The 23,224-nt window shown below is 42.1% G+C and overlaps 1 protein-coding gene across 3 annotated transcripts in view; it reads right to left on the reverse strand.

Annotated features, from left to right (window-relative positions):
* The window catches only part of dok6 (docking protein 6), a 609,418-nt gene that overhangs the window by 59,275 nt on the left and 526,919 nt on the right, over window positions 1–23,224 (reverse strand). For all 3 annotated transcript variants that reach the window (XM_063055165.1, XM_063055183.1, XM_063055174.1), the window contains one exon: window positions 12,446–12,584. In XM_063055165.1, coding sequence (XP_062911235.1) covers window positions 12,446–12,584 — 139 coding nt within the window. The remainder of the gene's footprint in view (window positions 1–12,445; window positions 12,585–23,224) is intronic.

Genomic DNA, 23,224 nt, shown 5'->3' on the forward strand with positions numbered 1-23,224 from the left:
GCCCTTTAAATCAGAGAGATTAATATCAGCTTCAGTAGAAATGTGTCTCCTCTCCACCCACTCATCATCAGCACCACTACAGTTAGTATTGTTTCAATATTCAGGTTCCTGGGTATCTTTATTTCACAGGACCTCGTGTGGGAGAACCATATCTCCTTCAGTAATCAAATGACTCAGCAAAGGATGTACTTCTTGTGGTAGCTGATAAATTTCTATCTTTCCCAGAACATATGGCGTGATTTTTAGACTGCACCACAGAGAGCACCTTCACATCAGTCATCACTGTCTGCTTTGGTGCAATATCCTCTCACAGTGTGCAAAAACGACTGTGAACTGTTAGGTCAGCAGTGAAGCTCACTGGCTGCAGTCTACCATCACTGCAAGACTTGGATGTGTTCAGGACAAAGAAGAAGGCAGGAAGAATCATCACAGACACTAAACACACAGCAAAATACTTGTTTGAATGTCTCCCTTCTAGAAAGCACTATATATATATATACACAAGCATCCGTTGGTCTCATGAGACCATGGATTTGCACCTTGGAAGGTTTCCAGGGCATAGGCCTGGGCAAGGTTGTATGGAAGACCAGCAGTTGCCCATGCTGCAAGTCTCCCCTCTCCATGCCACCAATGTTGTCCAAGGGAATGGCATTAGGACCCATACAGCTTGGCACCGGTGTTGTTGCAGATCAATGTGTGGTTTAAGTGCCTTGCTCAAGAACACAACACGCTGCCTCAGCCAAGGCTCGAACTAGCGACCTTCAGATCACTAGATGAATGCCTTAACCAGTTGGCCACACGCCAACAAGAAAGCATTATAGAGCCATTAAAACAAAAACTTCATGCCATCTTAAAAATTTCTTCCCCCAGGTAGTTAATAGGATCAATCATTCTAGTAAGACACCCCCTAGCCCCCTCCATCTATTACCTCAGTCATTGCAATGTACACTAAACACTTTAAACCACTTTTATAGGAGGGAGATTGAAAACCTTGCTGAGTGGATCAAGGAGCTGATTATTGACATTAGGAGGAGGAAACTAGAGGTCCATTAGCCACTCCTCATAAGAGGATCAGCAACTTTGAATTCCTTGGTCAAAAACAGGAGGAAATCTGCAGATGCTGGAAATACAAGCAACACATACAAAATGCTGGAGGAACTCAGTAGACCCAGTAGCATCTATGGAAAAGAGTAAACTGTGGACATTTCGGGCTCAGACCCTTCATCGAGACTCATTGATATATGAAACTGCATTAAGTATGTAGTGCAAAAAGAAAGATATACAGTAAAAAAAGTGGTGTAGTGTTCATGGGTTCAATGACCATTCAGAAATTGGATGGTGGAGGGAAGAATCTGTTCCTGAAATGCAGAGTATGTGTCTTCAGGCACCTATACCTCCTCTTTGATGGTAGCAATGAGAAGAGGGCATGTCCAAGGTTAATGAGGGTCCTTAATGATGGATGCTGCCTTCTTCAGGCATTGTATTTTGAAGGTGCCCTCGATGTGGACATGGCTAATACTCATGACGGATGATGGAACTGACTGAGATTGCAACTTTCTACAGTTTCCAATCCTATTCAGTAGCCCCTCCATACTGGATGATGATGTAATGAAGTAGAATGCTCTCCATAGTACATCTGTAGAAATTCGCAAGAGTCTTTGGTGCCAAACCAAGTCTCCTCAAACTCCTGATGAAATATAGCCGCTGCCATGCCTTCTTTGTAATTGTATCAATATGTTGGGCCCAGGATAGATCTTCAGAGATATCGACACCCAGGAACTTAAAATTGCCCATCCTTTCTACTGCTGATGAGATCTGGTATGTTCCCTCAACCTTCCTTTCCTGAAGTCCACAACCAATTCTTTGGTCTTACTAATGTTGAATGCAAGATTTTTGTTGCAACATTACTCGCCCAGCTGGTCTATCTCATTTCTGTACGCCTCCTCATCACCATCTGAAATATTGCCAACAATGGTTGTATCATCGGTAAATTTATAGATGGCATTTGGGGGATGGGGGAGACAGTGAGTTAGTCAGAGTCAGAGCACGGAGTCCAGTGTGGTGATCGGTAGTAAGGAAGATGGTCAGGGAACTGATGGTAGTAATTGTCATTTCAAGGTTGAAATGGAAAGCATGCTATTAGGATTATGCAAGCATTTGGTGTGTCTGAAAGGGGCAGGCTTACAAGCCATATTCAGAAACCTCTGCTCAAGAAGATCATGGGGCAGAAAGATGAAGGATTCACATGGGAAAGGGTGACCTTATTGGAAAGCTAAAGTAGGCCATTTGATTGGAAACTTCCCTTGGGAAAAGTATGCATTTAAACAAAACAGAGCACTGGAAGAACACTATAGTCCAAGCAGCATCTGTGGAAGCCAAAGGTTTAAGATAATTCAAAGTTCAAAAGGCAAAACGGCATTAGGAATGAGAGCACAATATATTTAATTTTGTTGATATTGTTGCTGTAGTCAAACACAGCATCAGTAATAGTTGAAAACTAAATAAACATTGACTAACATAGACAGTGGACACACACAAAATGCTGAAGGAACTCAGCTCCCTATGCGACTCCCTTGTCCATTTGTCCTCCCCATCCCTTCCCTCCGATCTCCCTCCCGGCACTTATCCTTGTAAGCAGAACAAGTGATACACCTGCCCTTACACTTCCTCCCTCACCACCATTCAGGGCCCCAAACAGTCCTTCCAGGTGAGGTGACACTTCACCTGTGAGTCGGCTGGGGTGATATACTGTGTCCGGTGCTCCTGATGCAGCCTTCTATATATTGACGAGACCCGACGCAGACTGGGAGACTGTTTCCCTGAACACCTACGCTCTGTCTGCCAGAGAAAGCAGGATCTCCCAGTGGCCACACATTTTAATTCCACGTCCCATTCCCATTCCGATATGTCTATCCACGGCCTCCTCTACTGTCAAAATGAAGCCACACTCAGGTTGGAGGAACCAACACCTTATATTCCGTCTGGGTAGCCTCCAACCTGATGGCATGAACATCGACTTCTCTAACTTCTGTTAATGCCCCTCCTCCCCTTCTTACCCCATCCCTTATCTATCTATCTATTTACTTATTTATTTGATTTTTAAAAAAATTTTTCCCCTTTCTTTTCTCTCTCTTTTTTCTCCCTCGGTCTCTCTCACTATAACTCCTTACCTGCTCTCCATCCTGTGGGCTCCCCTCCTTTCTTTTCCCCTAGGCTTCCCGTCCCATGATCCTCTTCCTTCTCCAGCCTTGTATCCCTTTTGCCAATCAACTTTCCAGCTCTTAGCTCCATCCCTCCCCCACCCCCCTGTCTTCTCCTATCATTTCGGATCTCCCCTCCCTGCCAACTTTCAAATCTCTTACTATCTCTTCTTTCAGTTAGTCCTGACGAAGGGTCTTGGCCCAAAACATCGATTGTACCTCTTCCTATAGATGCTGCCTCGGCTGCTGCGTTCCACCAGCATTTTGTGTGTGTTGCTCGAATTTCCAGCACCTGCAGATTTCCTCGCGTTTGCAAATAAACTGTCAATCAGGATTGTCCCGATGGAGGGTTTCGACCTGAAGCGTCAACTGCTTATCCCCCCCACTTATGTTGCCTGATCTTTTGAGTCCCTCCAGCATTTTGTGTATGTTGATCTGGATTTCCAGCATCTGCAGAATCTCTTATCTCTAATATAGTCAGTAATATTTTCTAGTCCTAGAACGTTGTTGGCTACACATTAGTAATGTGGCTGACTATGTTATATTAATGTATTATATTAAATGGTGGTTATTTCCTGTAACACATGCCAAAGAAATTACTGACCTTAGTATTCCATTTTTTCCAGATACATTGCATTATGAATTATTTCATAACTCAGAGGACGGGAAGTGATTTCTAATAAGGTATTGCTCATTTCCAGTCTGTGCAGGTTAGCTACACAAGAGGAGTCCGGGTATGCAGTCATGGTGTAGTACTACTTAACCATCAGGCTGATATCAGAAACTTGCCATGCCGAGAATACTAAACTCAGTCCATGTCACCACACAAAGGTATACTCATGCTTTTCACAGGCAGAAAGCTTCAAGAGTAACCTTTTTTAAGCTGCAGGGGTTTGTAAACTCAGCCAGCTTCATCCTGGGCACCAGCTGCCCCAGCATCGAGGATACCTTCAAAAGCCAGTGCCTCAGAAAGGAGGCGTACAACATTTATCACCTCCCACCACTCAGGACATGCCCTCTTCTCGTTGCTGCCATCAGGGAAGGAGTATAGGGACCTAAACACACAGACTCAACATCTTAGAAACAACTTATTCCCCTCCACCATCAACAGTCCATGAATCCATGAACCTTATTTCATTTTTAGTTTTGGCTCTCTTTTTGAATCGGAATCAGAATCAAGTTTGATATCACTGGCATATGCCATGAAGTTTGTTGTTTTGTGGCAGCAGTACAATGCAATTCATAATAAAAATAATAAACATAAATTACAATGAGAAGTATACTGTGGTGAGCATTTGGTCCTTGATGACAGACGAGAAAAGATCGATTAACTCAACTTGTTTTTATTGCGATAAGCTCAAAAACAGACCTGCTGCAATGACCCGGGGAGAGGACATATAGACAGTGGAGGTGATTACCAAACACCCTGGTTACACAAACACACAAGCAAATAACTGTATAACCCAAGCTAAGATGTAAAATAAATGAACGTGAACATCCCACCATAATCCCATGAATGCACTTTAAAACAAGAACAATAAGTAGTGCCAGCTGCCAGGAATAGCCCCAGCCAGCTGTCGACCACACCTCCCCCGTGTGCCACACTGCCCCCACATGAGGGGTCAGCCGTCCCCAGCAATTCCAGAGTCCACAACAAAGTCCAACAGTCCCGGTGGTGGTCAATGCTGCTGCCTGGGGCACTGGGGAGGGCACTTGTAGTCTCTCCCCCCACTAGGGGAGGCACTGTTTGATGAGGCCAAGAGGCTGGGTCAGTGGTGACCAAGGGCAGATAGAGTGCCAGCCAATCCCTGTGCAGCATGACTGCCTCCCGCTGCTCAGACTACCACACCCAATACACAATGTCAGGGATATGGTTGAGCACCTCTCCTGGCCCCTTCCAGTGGCTTCCCAGCTTGGGGGGATAGTCACTTCTTCCAGGAGGGGCAGTAGATCCACACTTATTACCTCACGGCAAAGTCCTGTCCCAGCTGCAGGCATCATAAGCCCGTTTTTGTCGGTCGCTGGCTACACTATGGTTCTGCCAAGCTGCATCATGAACAGCCTGCATGTGCCTCCTGAGGTGCTGCAACTACCCCAAACCGGCCTCCCCAGGAATCTCCGGCTTGGGGGGGGGGGGCCGAACACCAGATCCACCGGGGTATGCAGCTCCCGCCTGAACATGAGCACAGCTGGCATTTACCTGTGGAGTTCTTCAGGGGGACAGAAACAGCACGAGAACTCCTCCACAAGTCATTCAGCAGTGGTAGTGCTTTGGCTGAGTATCACGTACTCCTCTGGCCACTTTGTGAAGTAATCCATGGCCATGAGAACATTGCTAATCCCGGAGTCAGTGTGGGGGAAGGGGCCCAGGACGTCCACCCCTACGCGCTCTACTGGGGCCCCCACCAGGTACTGTTGCACTGGCGCCCTAGACCGGGGGCACGGCCCCTTCTGGGACACGCAAGCATCAAGCGTCACAGCACTGCACAAACGGCTCCACATCTTGCCTGCACCCAGGCCAATGTAAGCATTCTTGCAGCTTGCACGACGTCTTTGCAGCCCCAAAATGCCGCCCCTGCCCCATCCAGCTCTCAGAGCCCACCAAATGTCGCCACTGTCGCTGCCTCGAGTGGAGCTGGGGCAAGCGGCGGTGGAGGCACTGCAGGTGGCAGCCGGCAGTGACCTCGCCTCCATCGACCACCAGCAGCTGCGCCGTGAGGTGAGAAGTGATCCTGTGCCGGTCCGGGTGAGGGGGCGGCTGTGCACGGGACGGCGGCCAGGGTGGGGGGAGATCTCCACTCTGGATTCATACTCTCAGTGGGGCATGCTGGAGGTGCGCAACGGGCTGCTGTTCCAACATTGGCAGTCGTCCCCACGGTGACAGACACCTCCTATAGCTACCCCTAGGTAGTCCCCTAGGGGCTCCGCGTCATGGCGCTGCGGTCGGTGCACAGCATCAGTGTTACTGTGGTGCCTTCCAGCATGGTGCTGCATCTCAAAATCGTAATCCTGAAGAGCCTTGAGCCAGCACGCCATCTGCTCCTTGGGTCCGCGGAAGCTCAACGGCCTGGTCAGAGATACATGGCGAAGCAGGAACCGTGGGCCAAAGAGGTAGGGGCGGAAGTGGCGGAGGTCCTGGACCATAGCCAAGAGCTCCCGGTGGGTTCCATTCAGTGTGGCTCAGGGTACAGCTGAAGTACGCCACAACGCACTCTCCTTGGTCCCCCTCCTGTGATAGGATGGTGCCGAGACCATCCGTTGCTGGCATCTGTATCAACAATGAAGGGGCAGGCTGGATCGGGATAGACCAGCACCGGATCCTAAGTGAGCACAGCTCGGAGTTGATGGAAGGCTGCAGCACAGGTTCAGTCCAGGCGAAGGGCCTCCCCTTCTCAGTGAGTTGGTGCAGGGAATTGGCGATGGTGGTGAAGTCTTTAATAAACTGGTGATAGTATCATGCCAGCCCCAGGAAGCTGTGAACCTTGGAGACATGGTGGAGGGTAGGCCATTCCCTGACAGCCGCCGCCTTCTCAGGGTCCATAACCCCTCCTGCACTCACAACGTGTCCCAGGAACTTCGTCTGGCAGTGCAGCAGGCAGCATTTAAAAGGGCTGAGGATCAGGTTCGCAGGTTCCACAGAACATTAATAAAAACGGAGGTGTGCACCAGGAGATCATCCAAAGAGAGACGCAGTGACTCTGCGGAAAGTGAGCCAGCACCCTCTCCATCAGACCGTCAGACTCTTGAATGTGGCTAGGAGATTACACAGACCAAATGGCATTACCCGAAAGTGCCACAGCCCTTGACCAGTGGTGAAGGCAGTCTTGGGACGGGACTCTGGGGCCAGATCGACCTGCCAGTAGCCACTGTGGAGACTGAGAGAGCTGAACCAGGTTGAACCAGCGATGTAGTCCAGGCTATCGTCAATTCAGGGCAGCGGGTAGGAGTCCTTCTGCGTCATGGCATTGAGATAGTGGTAGTCTACACAGAACCACCATGACCCGGCTTTCTTCCCAACCATCATCGCTGGAGCTGCCCATGGGCTGTGGAAGGGCTCAATGATGCCAACTGCTGCATCTCTTTGATCCGCTGCTCTGCTGCCTGGCGTTTGGTGAGGGCCAGGAGATGGGCCTGTGGGTGGATGGGCTGTCATCTCTGGTGTTGACGTGTTGTTGGACCAGCCCTGTGTGCCTGCCATCCTCATCCCTGGTTGCGAAGATGTCGATGTGCTGGTCCAGAAGGTCCTTCAGCTGCTGCTGCTGGTCCTGATCCAAACCCTTGCTGATCCGCAGCCACAACTCTCAGACCGCCTGGACGGTCTCACTGGAGGAAGCCATTGTCATGCTGCGCCGCTGCAGTTGCTGATGACAGGGGGACAGTGAGCTGCACTGGAGTGACTGGTGGTGGTTGTTACTGTGCCTCTCTGGTCTGCTTCCTGGAGCTGCCCTGCCGGAGAGCCACGGTTTCAGTGATGAGGCAGAGTATTGCCACCTGGCACATCCATACGATCACCGCACGTGTCCCCCCCCCCGCCCAGTGGGACGGCAGGTCCAGGCCAATGAAGCAGGAGTCCCGGATATCAGCTAGCCACACTTTGTGCTCCACTGTGTTTTTCCCCTCTGTGATGCATAGCCACGTCTTCCCTCTCATCACTGCACAGTTGCCGGTGACCATGCCAGCTGGACGCCGTCATTGTCCACCCAGGCGGGATGGCTGGTCCGTGTCAGGGGGACACCGGAAAGGATGATGGTGATAGTCGACCCTATGTCCACCAACGCATGGTATCCAATGCCGTTCACCTCACAGTCCATGTATAAGCCTTGCTCCTCACCCACCCGGAGGAGTGACAAGGGAGGGATTCTGCTGTGGTCTTGAGCAGTGCCGCCCATGTGTACTGGGCTGTGACAGGGCTGGCACGGTGCTAGTCATACCCGTCTCACGGGCTCCTCCTCGTCAATTTACTCCTCCGCCTCACTGACACAAGCCCAGGCTCACAATATGCGGGGCAGCACTGGAATGCTTTGGGGGGTTAAAATTGCTTCTGCCCTCTCCTCTTCAGTCAGCGCCTCATCCAGCGATGATGGTGATGCCAGGCGAACATGCTGCCAAAGGCACTCCGGCGTCAGCACCTTTGCAAAGGTGTAGAGGGCAAGCTCTTCCTGGGCCGCAGTTGGGCACTGGGGGTAGCCATGTCGAGCACAGTGGTGGAGATCTGCTGCAAGTGCCTTCAGGCTTTCTCCCACAAGGTGCCATCTGCTGCCCATTTCTTCCCTCATTACTTCTGCCAATGGCCTCTGCTTGAAACGCCACTTCAGTGCCACTATGAGGGCCCTGCAGTCATGCTGCTCTGCAGGGCATCCCCCACCAGGGCAAGGTGCACTGCCAACTCGGTAGGGCACCACCCGTTGTGCCATGCAGCAAGTTTGACTTGCGCCAAGTGAGGCTCCAGGTGGCTGGTCCCATTGTATCTGGGGAGCTTCAAGGTGGACCTTGTGGTGTGAATTGCTGAGGCCCGTTGGCCTCCTCTTGCTCCAGTGGCATTGGAGGTGCCTGCCATGTTGCACGGTATTTTGGGTTCTCTGGTGTAGCCCACAGGGGAGGTGGTGGTGTGCTCTGCCATGTTTCCCGGGTTGGGGAGCCTGGGTACACAGTCCTTCCTCTGAGTTGGTATCTCGTCTTTGGTAACCCGGTTGGGGGGTGCAGGGGAGGCACACAACTCAGATCCTTGACTTATTCCTTGGGTCTTAAGGCACTCCATTCGATGTTGTAGCTCTTCGATCTTGCCATCAATTTCTAATCCCACTCCTGACACCAGTGTGGTGAGCGTTCAGACCATGATGACAGATGAGAAAAGCTTGTTTAACTCGACTGTTATTTTTATTGCGATTAGCATGAAAACAGACCAGGCATGATGACTTGGAGAGAGAACTGCTCAGTCTTGTACACGTGGAGCAGGTGGTTATCACACACCACGGTTACAGTCAGGGTATCCCACAAACACACATGAGTATAACTGTATAACCCAAGCTAAGATGTAACAATAAATGACCTTGAACATCCCACCATAATCCCACTAATGCATTTTCAAACAAGAACAATAAATAGCGCTGGCCAGGAGTGCTGGGACAAGCTCTAAATCACTCCCCCCCCCGCCCCCCCCCAGGGTGCCACAATATATAAAAAATTAAATTAAATTAAATAAATACGTCAATACTTCAAAAAAGTAGGAAAATATAGTGAAGTCCTCATGGTTTTATTGCCATTCAGAATTGTGATGATGGAGGGGAAGAAGCTGATCCTGGAACATTGAGTGTGCATCTTCAAGGTCCTGTACTGCCTCCTTATTGCACCACATGATCTTTTTATTTATATTTCCTATTGTAATTTATAGTATTGCATGAAACAATAACTTTCACCACATACATTCAGTTGCCACTTTATTAGGCACAGGAGTGCAACTGTGTGTGGTTTTCTACTTCAAGGTTCAACATGCTGTACTTCCAAAGATGCTCTTCTGCACACCACTGTTCTAATGTTTGGCCATTTGAGTTGCTGCATCCTTTCTGTCAGCTTGAGCCAGTCTGACCTTTCTCTTTAACAAGGCATTTTCGCCCACAGAACTCTAAGAGACTGTTGTGTGTTGAAATCCCGGGATATCAGCAGTTTCTGAGATACTCAAGCCACTCCATCTGGCACCAACAAACAATCTATGATCAAAGTCATTTAGATCACATTTCTTCCCCATTCTGATGTTTGGTTTGAACAACAACAGAACCTCCAGAATATGTCTGCATGCTTCTGATTTGCAGCCTTATGGTTGGCTGGTTAGATATTTGCATTAACATACAGGTGTACAAGTGTACCTAATGAAGTGGCCACTGAGTGTATTTCTCACTGTAATTTTTGATGATTCTAAACAACAAATTTCAGGGCATGCCAGTGGTAATAATCTGGATTTTGATTCTAATTCTTTTTTTGATAGATGCCATAATCAAAATGGCTCACATCATATTTCCACAGTACTACTGTAAAATAACATCCATATAAAGTCACTAGTAGGTGAATATTGAAAGAATATCCATTGAGCTCCTGTGAATTATGATATTGTTTGTGTGCTTTTCAATTGAAAGACTGAAAACACTATATTCATATATCTGACAGTGAATCAGAAGTAATTGTTTAAATGGCTTTATTCTGTTACTGTAAATATATTGGAAATAAAAGCAAGCAAGTTTTTCTTTAACTGGACAATTGACGTGTTAAGGTTTCATTATTGCTCTGTTAACAAGGCAATGCAATTTTAACTAAATGTCACAGAGAATGAAGACAGACATAGAAGGGATTTCAAAGTTACATTGCATTTTCTCTGCAAGTAATTACGCACCAGTTTCTGTCACTTGCCATTCTGAGCCGCAGCTTTGAGTTATGGAATCTAGATTCCAAAGTGATGCAACACCCATTTGAAACAGAGGCAGAAAAAGACCAATTATGGAAACAGCTTGCAGATTTATTGGCTCCATCAAGGCTACACAGGCTTTTGAAGTTTAAGCTTTTCTTTCATTCAAATAAAATGTATTCTAGCCAATTTAGTAGAAATAGAATGATGCAGAAACATCAAATACTGTGGTGGGAATAAACAGTTTTGTTTTATAGTACTGTACACATATAGTGCACACTTTTGGAGAAAAACATTATAGCTCCTGCTAATGATGCAAATATCTGAAATGAGTCAAATTTATTGTTGAAAATAAACTCAAAGATCATTGTTTTTAGTTTATTGTTTCCTGTAGTGGGGGAGTCTAGGACCAGAGGGCACAGCCTCAGAATAGAAGGACCTCCCCTTAGAAAAGAGATGAGGAGGAATTTATTTCACCAGATGGTGGTGAATCTGTGGAATTAAGTGCCGCAGACTTCTGCAGAGGCCAAATCATTGGGTATATTTAAGGTGGAGACTGATATTTTCTTGATAGTAAGACTGTCAATGGTTATAGGAAGAAGGCTGCGAAATGGAGGGATAATAAATCAGCCATATTAGAAAGGCAGAGCAGGCTCAACGGGGAGAATAGGCTAATTATGTTCCTATGTCTTTTGGTCTTATGGTTTGAACAATTTTTGATTTTATTCCTTTGGTGTTACCATTCACAGAAGATTCCAAGTCATTTCAAAAGATGAAGAACCATACAGCTGTCAGGTAATGAAGTGATATGGTAAATCACATACTGGCAAGCTGGTATATGTTTAATTAGTCAAAACCGGTGGATATATTAAAATGTGTCCATTGAAATGGCTACCTCACATATTGACCTTTTGTTGCAGTTACAGGTTTATAAACTTTCATATTTCATATTTTGCTGTAATTCATGCTGAAACGTTGTATTTACCTTTCATCTGGTATCAGAAATAGAGACATGAAGAGGATCCAGAACTCTTAACTGTGCTTATATAGTTGGTCAATCTTTAGAGAGGCAGGTCAACCGAGAAAGGTGTTGTTTCTTTTTGCACTCTAAAATGCACTCAGTGGCCACTTTATTAGGCACACCTGCTCATTAATGCAAATATCTAATCAGCCAATCATGTGGCAGCAACTCAATGCATAAAAGCATTTACGCGTGGTCAAGATGTTCAGTTGTTGTTCAGACCAAACATCAGAATGGGGAAGAAATGTGATCGAGATACATTTGACTGTGGAAAGATTGTTGTTGCCAGACACAACTGAATATCTCAGAAACTCCTGATCTCCTGGGAATTTTTTTGCACGACAGTCTTTAGAGTTTACACAGAATGACGTGAAAAGCAGAATTATCCAGTGCGTGACAGTTCTGTAGGCTAAAACAGTGGTGTGCAGAAGACCATCTCTGAAAGAGCAATACGTCGAATCTTTAAGTGGGTGGGTTACAGCAGCTGAAGACCACAGCAGGTGCTACACCTCTATCTAATAAAGTGGCCACTGAGTGTAAATTATCTTTTGTATTCACATGGAAAGACTGAAGCTATGATTGCTATGTTGTCTGACTTACCTTAACAACATTACAGAGCTTTTGGAATGTCCAACAGGACTTTCCAACAGTGATAGATTTTCAGGCATTAATTTATCAAGCATCGATTCTCCAATGCCCCTCCTACTATTATATTAGTGGGATGTCATAAATTTATCCTTAAGTAATTTTGAAAAGCTTCTGTCAAATTACACTTCCAGAAAATGTACAAGACATAATGAATCCTTTCAAAGTCTGGCTGATACATACCCGTGTTTTTTTCTCCATCTCCAGCATCAGTTGCTCGTGTTGTTCGGCTATGGCCAGAGTTGCTGAATGTACCTTCTGATAGATGTTCTCTCCTTCCCGTGTCTGAAATGTAAACAGTCCCTCTCCCGTGTCACACATTCTGCAAATGACAAATACAACGAATGTCATAGTTTGTATCTTTGTTCTGGCAATCTACCTAGGCACTGCTGAAGTTAAACAATAGGAAGCATATACTACCAAATTAATTGTAACTCTAAGCATTACAGAGCAGTAGTCACTTGTTGCTCAAGTTCTCATCTCTTTTGCCCATAGGGTGGTGAATCTGTGGAAATCATTGCCACAGATGGCTGTAGAGGACAAATCATTGGGACTATAACCCTCCATACTTGACCATCCATGTACCTATCCAAATTTCTCTTAAATGTTGAAATTGACCCTGCATCAAGTTGCACTGGCAGCTCGTTTCACCACCCTGAGTGAAGAAATTCCCCTTCATGTTCCTCTGAAACATTTCATCTTTCAACCTTAACCCATGACTGCTAGTTGTAGTCTGATACAACCTCCATGGGAAAAGCCTGCTTTCATTTACCCTATGAAAACCTCTCATAATTTTGTATACCTCTACCAAATCTCCACTCAACCTTTCACATTTCAGGGAATGAAGCCCTAGCCTATTCAATCTTTCCATATAACTCAGTTCCTCAGGTCCCAGCAACATCCTGGTAAATTTTCGCCGCACTTTTTCAATTTTATTTACATCTTTCCTGTAAGTGGGTGACCAAAACTACACACAATACTTCAAATTAGGTCTCACCAATATCTTATACAACTTCAACATAACATTTCAACTCCTGTACTCAATGCACTAATTTATAAAGGCCAATGTGCCAAAAGATTCTTCATGAGCCTATCTAATTGTGACACCACTTTCAAGGAATTACATATCTTTATTCCTCGATCCCTCTATTCTACCACACTCCTCAGTGCCCTACTGCACTCCATGTAAGACCTACCCTGGTTGGTCCTCCCAAAGTGCAACACCTCACACTTGTCTGCATTAAATTCCATCTGCCATTTTTCAGCCCATTTTTCTCTGCTGCATTTCCTCACATCAACAGACACTGTGTCCATCTTTCGAGTAAATACAGATGCAAAAAATCAATTTAAGGTATTCCCCATCTCTTGCGGCTCCACACATAGAGTACCACTCTGATCTTCCAGAGGTCCAATTTTGTCCCTTGTTATCCTTTTGCTCTTAATATAGAAGACCTTAGAATTCTCCTTCAGCTTGTCTGCTGGAGCAACCTCATGTCTTCTTTTAGCCTTCCTGATTTACTTAAGTGTTTTCTTGCATTTCTTATACTCCTCATTTTCTCCTGCTTGCCTATACATTAGATTAGATTAGATTAGATTCAACTTTATTGTCGTTGTGCCGAGTACAGATACAAAGCCAATGAAATGCGATTAACATCTGACCAGAAGTGCAAAAGAATAGTATTATTTACAAAATAACTGCGAATAAAAAGTAAGTGCTACAGCATACAAATATAAAGATACTAAGACAGTACAATATGGATGCAATACTGCTTAGCGCTGTGATGTGAGATTCAGCAGGGTCACAGCCTCAGGGAAGAAACTCTTCCTGAGCCTGCTGGTGTGGGAGCGGAGGCTCCTGTAGTGCCTACCACATGGGAGGAGAGTAAAAAGTCCATGGTTAGAGTGAGATGCATCCCTGATAATGCTTTTCGCCCTGCCCAGGCAGTGTTTATGGTAGATGTTCTCAATGGTGGGCAATTGGGTGTAGATAATCCGCTGGGCAGTACATCCTTCTTTTTCTTAACCAGTATCTCAATATCTCTCGAAAGCAATGTTCCATAAACTGTTATGTTTGCCCTTTATTCTGACAGGTACATAAAAAGGCTCGACTCGAGACTTCCGGTAGAGCTCATGGAGTGAAGTCGTGTTCTTGACTCGCTCCATTACCTCTGAGTTTTTCTTCTTATGATCAGCTATATTTTAACTAACCATTAAGGCATCGACTTTTACAATAATTTGAAACAAATTGGGCTCTTTGATAATCGGATGCTTTTAAGGTCTGCTATGTCTAAGAATGGAAAAAATGGGAAAGACGGCAAACTTCCAGTTAGACCGAAAGGTGCCGATTTTCCTCCAACTGAACCACCGGTGACTTTGAAAGCTATATCGGATCTAATTCAAAGGGAAGTTTCAACCTCTATTACGGAGCTGATTTGTGCGGAAATTTCAATTAATTTCCAGAAAATTGCCGATTCAATCAATAAAATACAAACATCTATCACGTAACATCAGTCGGCTATATCCAATCTTCAAAAATCCACGCAACAAAATGAACTCAAGATGGGGAAAATTGAAGAAACAATTACTATAATCAAGAAAAAACTTGACTTTCTGACCTTTAAAAACTCTGACTTAGAATCCAGAATGCAAAGGCAGAATCTTCGAATGATTGGTGTGTGTGAAGCTGTTGAATCTGACAACCCTATGTAGTTTTTTTCTCAACTTTTAAAAGATGCATTTCCTACTGTATTTCCTGACCAACCACCGTTATTGGATCGTGTTCACAGAGTTCCATCATACTCGTCTAAGTCAGATAAACCTCGACATGTCATCTTACGTTTTCCTTTTTTTTAAATTTTATTTTTATTTGGATAAGGAATTCACAATTATCATGTACTTTTTTCACACATATAACCTTTTCCATTTTTTTATATGTACAAAACCACAATTACTTATACATTCTTAAGTAGACATTAAGATGATATAAAAGGAAAATAAACATTTAAATAGATAATTATGTACTGTGATAAATCTAACCTATTAGGCTAAGTAATGAAATTAGTTGTTAAGAAAAATGGTAATAATAGTTTCCATACAACCCTTCTGGAGCATTTCCACTGGTCCAAAATGTTGCATACAAGCCTATATACCAACCATTGTAGGTGTTTATATCCCAATTTGTTCGTGCTTGTTCCTGCCCGCAGACATAATTATCCAATCCCTATGTACTTATTTACTTAATTTTTTCATTTTTTTTATCCCTTTCCCAAATCTTTCCCTTTACTTGTGTTAATTCTCTATTTTCCAAAAAAAACAACAAACATTTAGACTAGGGGTGCTGTAATATTGCAACAATTGATCTGTGGGATCATAGCCCAGTCTCTATGTCTCTAATCCTGGAAAGGAAAATGAGGAAAACACTATGGAGGCTAAACTCACGTATTTTATCAAATCTGCAATAAATGGATTGAATATATAACCCCAATGCGAGCAGACTTTAGATGACTCTCCTAATGATTTATATTGCTCTTCTCATCAACACAGTAATATTGCTAACGTAAGCATCTTACGTTTTCATTACTTTCAAGACAAGGAGAAACTGTTTTGATTCGTTCGATCTAAAGGTTACATTGATTTTTTGGATCTTCATTTCCGGTTCGTGGAGGATTTCAGCAAACAAATTCGGATCAACGGGTTCGTTACAGATCTGTGATGTCGGAACTCTACAAGATGGATTTAAAACCAACGTTGCTTTACCCAGCACGTTTAAGGATTCATACGTTGGATGGAGCCCTCCGTTTTTTTGAATCTCCATCGGATGCCCAGAGTTATCTGGATCAATTTTCACCTTCAACATCTTAATCATAATTTTTAACTATCTCCGTTTGATCGGAGGTTGTGAATCTGTCGGCCTTAATTTTTTTTGCCTTATATGGGCAGAAAAGTTTATTTTTGATCAATTAATATGGTTGCTAAACTTTCTTTCTATCTGCGTCATTCCTTTCTTTTTCTCAGGGGATTCTGGGTGGTTATTTCCTCAGCGTCATTCTACGTATTTCCTTTGAGGCCTTAAATTTTGTAGTTTTTAAATCTACTTTTTTTTGTAGGTTTTCATAACTAGTTTATGTTAATAATTTCATTTCTTTTTTTTGTTTATTCATAGGGTCTGGGGTTTGTCGCGTTTTTTTGTATTTTCTGGCTTTTTCTCTGTTATATTGTGTTTGTTTTAATTGATTTACTTTTTTTATTCTTTTACTGTTTTATAACTAGCTGATCTTTTTAATATTTACATGTTTTTTTAGTGAGCGTCTATTGGAAGTCATGGGGGTAGTTTTAGTGCTTGCTTCTTTCCGGCTGGTCTGTTTTAGATTTAGCCTTGGGGTCATGGGGTGGGGGTGGTGGGAGGGGCTTCACGTTTTAGTTTTTTTCTTCTTGGGCTATTTACACTATTGAAGTATTGGTTGCGTTCTCCTCCTCGGTATCTCTTGTTTGTTCTGTTCCCTTTCCAGGTTCGTGGGTCAAGCCTATCGTCAATCCTCCTTTTTGCGGGTTGACTTTAGGGTTTATGGAGTCTATTATCAATTTTGTCTCCTGGAATACTAATGGTCTTAACCATCCTATTAAAAGGAAAAAAGTTTTTAAAGTGTTCCGGAGACTTAAAGCACAAATTCTATTTTTACAAGAGACCCATGTGCGGAGGGGGGACAGACTACGTTTTTTTAAATTCTGGAAGGATAACAGTTTAATTCGAACTCTAACGCTAAGATTCGAGGCGTCTCTATTTTTATAGACTCCTCAGTTACTTTTATACAACATGATATTATCTCTGATCCGAATGGTAGATTTATACTGGTTAGTGGTCTACTATTTAATAAAAAGGTAGTTTTGGTTAATGTTTATGCTCCCAATATGGACTGTCCAGAATTTTATAAATCATTATTTAATCAGTTCCCGAATTTGAATGAGTTTTCATTGATCTGGGGCGGAGATCTTAATACCTGTTTATCTCCAGCTTTGGACCGTTCGGCTCCTCTACGGACCTTACCTAATAAATCTGCAACTTTGATTAAATCATTCCTCTCTGATTCTGGGTCGACGTACATTTGGCGCTTTTTGCATCCTCAGGAAAAAGATTTTTCTTTTTTTTCACATGTCCACTATTCCTATTCAAGAATTGATTATTTCTTTATTGACTCTCGTCTTATTTCTTCAGTGATTAAATGTGATTATGACTCTATAACCATTTTGGTTCTTGCTCCACTTAAGCTTTCTATTAAAATTCTGGCCAATACACAAACTAATAGACAATGGCGTTTTAATTCGCTGTTGCTTCAGGACTCGGACTTTGTTAACTTTATGAATGAACAGATTGATCTTTTTTTTAACAATCAACTATACAGAGGATATTTCTGTGAACATTCTTTGGGATACTTTTAAAGCTTATATTCGTGGTCAGATTATCTCGTATTCTGCTGTTTTGAGGAAGAAGCTGAAGCAGGAAGAGTTGGTAATTGTGGACAAGATTAAGGAAATTGATAAGAAATATGTTACAGCTCCCTCTGAGGAGTTATATAAACAAAGAACTGAACTTCAAATGGAACACAGTTTATTACTTTCGTCCTCGATTGTGAACCAGTTAAAGAAAACAAGAAGTGAATTTTATGTACACAGTGACAAAATTGGCAAACTGTTGGCTAATCAATTGAAGTCTAATTATGCTAAATCTCAAATTAATCAGATTTATAATCAAAATGATCGACTGATACTTGATCATGCAGAGATTAATCAAACCTTTGATTTTTATTCTTCCTTATATCAATCAGAGTCTTCTCGAGACTCTAAATATATGAATGATATTTTAGATAACTTAGATTTCCCTGAGATTTCACAGGATATGTCTTCTATGCTAGATACTCCCATTACCACTGATGAGATTAAGAATGTTATTTCCTCTATGAACCTGGGGAAAGCTCCTGGCCCTGATGGGGTTACTGCAGAATTTTATAAATGTTTTGCACCTTCATTAATCCCTTGGTTCTGTAGGGTTTTCGAGGCTTCATTAAAAGTTGGTAAACTTCCCGAATCTTTCAATAGAGCGTCAATCTCTCTAATATTAAAGAAGGATAAAGATCCTGCTCAATGTGCATCTTATAGACCAATATCTTTATTAAATGTTGACTCTAAAATTTTTTCTAAATTATTAGCAAACAGATTAGAAAAAGTACTTCCTTTTATTATTTCAGAAGACCAAACAGGTTTTATTAAAGGTCGTTACTCTTTTTATAACATTCGCACACTGTTAAATATTGTTTATACCCCCTCACAAAATGTTCCTGAGTGTGTTATCTCTTTAGATGCTGAGAAAGCTTTTGATAGAGTAGAATGGCCTTACGTATTTAAGGTGCTTGAAATGTTTAATTTTAGCTCGAAATTTATATCCTGGATCAAACTGTTATATCATTCTCCTGTGGCCTCGGTCCGTACTAACTCTTTAAGCTCACCTTTTTTCCCTCTTTTTCAAGGTACTCAACAAGGTTGTCCTCTTAGTCCTTTATTATTTGATATTGCATTAGAACCTCTTGCAATTGCCATTCGAGAATCTCCAAATATTACTGGGATAAGTCAGGGCTTAAAATCCCATAAAATATCACTCTATGCTGATGACTTACTTTTATATATGTCTAATCCTCAAAAATCCATCCCTGCTGTTTTAGATTTATTAGCACAATTTAGTCTTTTTTCAGGTTATAAATTAAATCTTAGTAAGAGTGAACTTTTCCCGATTAATAAACAACTTCCCTTATATCATAACTTTCCGTTTAAATTGATTAATAATTATTTTTCATATCTTGGGATTAAAATTACTTGTAAACACAAAGATTTATTTAAGATTAATTTTTTACCCTTAATTGACCACATTATTCAACTTTCATCTAAATGGTTTCCATTATATTTAACTTTGGTCATATTAATGCAGTTAAGATGTTTTTTCCGCCAAAATTTTTATATATATTTCAGGCATTACCGATTTTTGTTCCAAAATCTTTTTTTGATAAAGTTGACTCAAAAATTTCTTCATTTATTTGGCAAAATAAAAACCCGAGACTGGGTAAAATACATTTACAGAAAGCTAAGAGAGATGGAGGTTTAGCATTACCTAACTTTAGATTCTATTATTGGGCAATTAATATTCGACATATGAAATTTTGGTTACTTGACCAGGATATATTATCCATTCCTAAATGGGTAGCAATGGAATTACAATCTGTTCAGGGCTATACACTTGGCTCTATTTTAGGTTCCTCTCTTCCTTTTGATTTGAAACGCCTCAAACAGGTCTCTAACCCGATAGTTAAATATACCTTACGTATTTGGTTTCAATTCAGAAAATTTTTTGATCTTAACCAATTTGGGCTAGCGATTCCTATTTTAGGTAACATATTTTTTCCTCCCCCTTTCACAGATCGTGCTTTTCAAATTTGGAAGACTAAGGGTATTTCACGGTTTTTGGGTTTATTTTTAGATGGTTCCCTTATGTCTTTTGAACAATTATCTAATAAATATAATTTATCCAGAATACATTTTTTTAGATATCTACAAGTTAGAAATTTCCTAAGTACTATACTTTCTTCCTTTCCAATGCTTCCTCCTACATATATTTTCGATACTATAATTAACCTTAATCCATGTCAGAAAGGTGCATTGGCTATGATTTATAATATTATTATGAAACTTAGGAAAGCTCCATTTGATAAGATTAGGGTAGATTGGGAACAGGAATTGGGTTCTATCATTTCCGTGGATGACTGGGGGCAGATTTTACAATTAGTCAATACTTCCTCTATCTGTGCTAAACGTTCCTTAATTCAATTTAAAGTTGTTCATAGAGCACATATGTCCAAAGATAAATTAGCTCGTTTTTATTCTCATATTAATCCTTTTGTGATAGATGTCCGGGGCAGATAGCCTCTTTAACTCATATGTTTTGGTCTTGTCCTACTCTGGAAACTTCTTGGAGAGACATTTTTAATATTATCTCAAAGGTATTGAATATAGATATCTCTCCTCACCCTATTACTGCTATCTTTGGATTACCTAAAATTTCCAGTAATCTTTCTCCTTCAGCCCGTAGAATGATTGCATTTCTTACTTTAATGGCGAAAAGATGTATCTTACAACATTGGAGAGAGCTTAATGCTCCAACTACCTTTTTTTGGTTTTCTCAGACAATATTATGCTTGAATTTGGAGAAAATTAGAAGCAATCTCTATGATTCCTCACTTAAATTCGAACAGACCTGGAGATTTTTTATTCAATATTTTCATTTAATATATTTTTTTTTCTTCTCTTTTTTGCTCCATATTTATATTTCCTTCTTGTTTTTTTTTACTGTTTTTAATGGAGGTCGGGTTTGAGGACGTGATTTTAAGTTCTTTAACTCTTCTTGGTTCCAAGTTAGTCCATTGCTTTGCTTTGCTTTTAGTTTAGTTGCACGGTGGGTTTTTTTGGGGGGTTCTTTTGGGGTTTTTTTTCCTTTTCTCTATTGATTTATATGTATAAAAATTAGTATACTATTATGTTATCTTATTATGTTATGTTTAAATTACATTGTTTGTATTATTTTTTTATCTGTATTAATATCTCCTGTAATTTTATTATATTCTAACAGTGTATTAGTGCCTATATGGCTTACCTTTTTGTATACTTATTCAATAAAAAGATCTAAAAAAGAGGCTCTACTCTCCAAATTTCACATTTGAATGCCTTCCATTTACCAAGTACCAGGCACATTTAATAGAGCTGTTAGGGAGGGTTTAAACTAATTTGGCTGGGAGATGGGAACCACAGTGATAGGGCTGAGGAAAGGGAAAACAGAAATAAATCAAAGATAGCGTGCAACAAAGATTATAGAAAGAACAAGCAGGAGATGAGGCTTAATCAAAGCCATTGGCATGAGTTACAGGGCAATAGAGGCATGGTGCAGTTAAAACAGAAAGCAACAAATACTGGACTGGGAGTGTTGTATTTGAATGCATGCAGCTTAAGAATTAAAATGGATGATCTTGAAATTCAGCTACAGATTGGCAAATATGATGTTGTAGCCATTTCTGAAACATGGCTAAAGTAAAGCTGCCATTGGGAGCTGAATGGTAGTATATCAGAAGGACAGGTTAGTAGGTGGAGGGGGTTGTGTGGCTCTGTGTATAAGGAATAATATTAAATCAGTGGAAAGAGATGACATAGGAATGGAAGGTGTAGAATCTCCATGGGTTGAGTTAAGAAATGGCAAGGGTAAAAGGACCCTAATGGCAGTTGTGTACCGGCCTCCAAACAACAGCCGGGATGTGGATTACAAATTACAGCTGGAGATAGAAAAGACGTGTCAGAAAGGCAATGTCATGATAATCGTTGGGGATTTTGACATGAAAGTGGATTGGGAAAACCAGGCCAGTACTGGATCTCAAGAGAGAGAATTTGTAGAATGTCTAAGGGATGGCTGTTTAGAACAGCTTGTTGTTGAGCCCACTAAGGGATCGGCTGTGCTGGATTCGGTGTTGTGCAATGATCCGGAAGTGATAAGAGAGCTTAAGGTTAAGGAACCCTAAGGGAACGGTGATCACAATATGATTGAGTTCACATTGAAATTTGGGAGGGAAAAAATAAAATCCAATGTGTCGGTATTTCAGTGGAATAAAGGAAATTATAATGGCATGAGAACTGGCCAAAGTTGACTGGAAAAGGATATTTGCAAGAAAGATAGCAAAGCAGCAATGGCTGGAGTTTCCATGAAAAATGAGGGAAGTGCAAGACAGATATATTCGAATTAAGAAGAAATTTTCAAAGGGAAGAAGGACACTACTGTGGCTGACAAGTGAAGTCATAGCCAAAGTAAAAGCAAAAGAGAAGGCGTATAAGGAAGCTAGAGCAAGTGGGAAGATAGAGGATTGGGGAGCTTTTAAAAACTTGCATAAGAGGTCATTTGGAAGGAAAAGATAAATTATGAGAAGAAGTTGGTGACTAATATCAAAGAAGATACTAAAAGCTTTTTTAAGTATATAAAGCGTAAAAGAGAGTCGAGGGTAGATGTAGGACCAATACAAAATGATGCTGGAGATATTGCAATGAGAGATGCAGAGATGGAAGAGTAACAGAATGCGTATTTTGCATCAGTCTTCACAGTGGAAGACGTCTGCAGTACACCGGACATTCAAGAGTGTCAGGGAAGTGAAGTTTGGACAATGAAAGGTGCTTAGGAAGCTTAATGGTCTGAGGATGGATAAATATCCTGGACCTGATGAAGTGCACCCTCGGGTTCCGAAGGAAGTAGCTGGAGAGATTGCAGAGGCATTAACAATGATCTTTCAAGAATCGATAGATTCTGGCATTGTACCAGATGACTGGAAAATTGCAAATGTTACTCCGCTATTTAAGGAGGGTGGGAGGCAGCAGAAAGGAAACTATAGACCTGTTAGCCTGACATCAGTGGTTGGGAAGTTGTTGGAATCGATTGTTAGGGATAAGATTACGGAGTACCTGGAGGCACATGACAAGATAGGCCAAAGCCAGCATGGTTTCCTGAAAGGAAAGTCCTGCCTGACTAACCTATTGCAATTCTTTGAGGAAATTACAAAGGAGATGCAGTGGACGTGGTGTACTTGGACTTTCAGAAGGCCTTTGACAAGGTGTTGCACATGAGGCTGCTTAGCAAGATAAGAGTCCGTGGAATTATAGGGAAGTTACTAGTGTGGATGGAGTATTGGCTGGTCGGCAGAGAACAGAGAGATCCTATTCTGGCTGGCTGCCGGCTACCAGTGGAGTTCCATAGGGGTTGCTGCTTTTTACGATGTATGTCAATGATTTGGACTATGGGATTAATAGATTTGTGGCGAAATTTGCCAATGATACAAAAATAGGTGGAGTAGCTTGTAGTGTTGAGGAAACAGAGAACCTGCAGAGAGACTT

Source organism: Mobula hypostoma, chromosome 1, assembly GCF_963921235.1.
Source record: "Mobula hypostoma chromosome 1, sMobHyp1.1, whole genome shotgun sequence".
Taxonomy (NCBI): Eukaryota; Metazoa; Chordata; class Chondrichthyes; order Myliobatiformes; family Myliobatidae; genus Mobula; species Mobula hypostoma.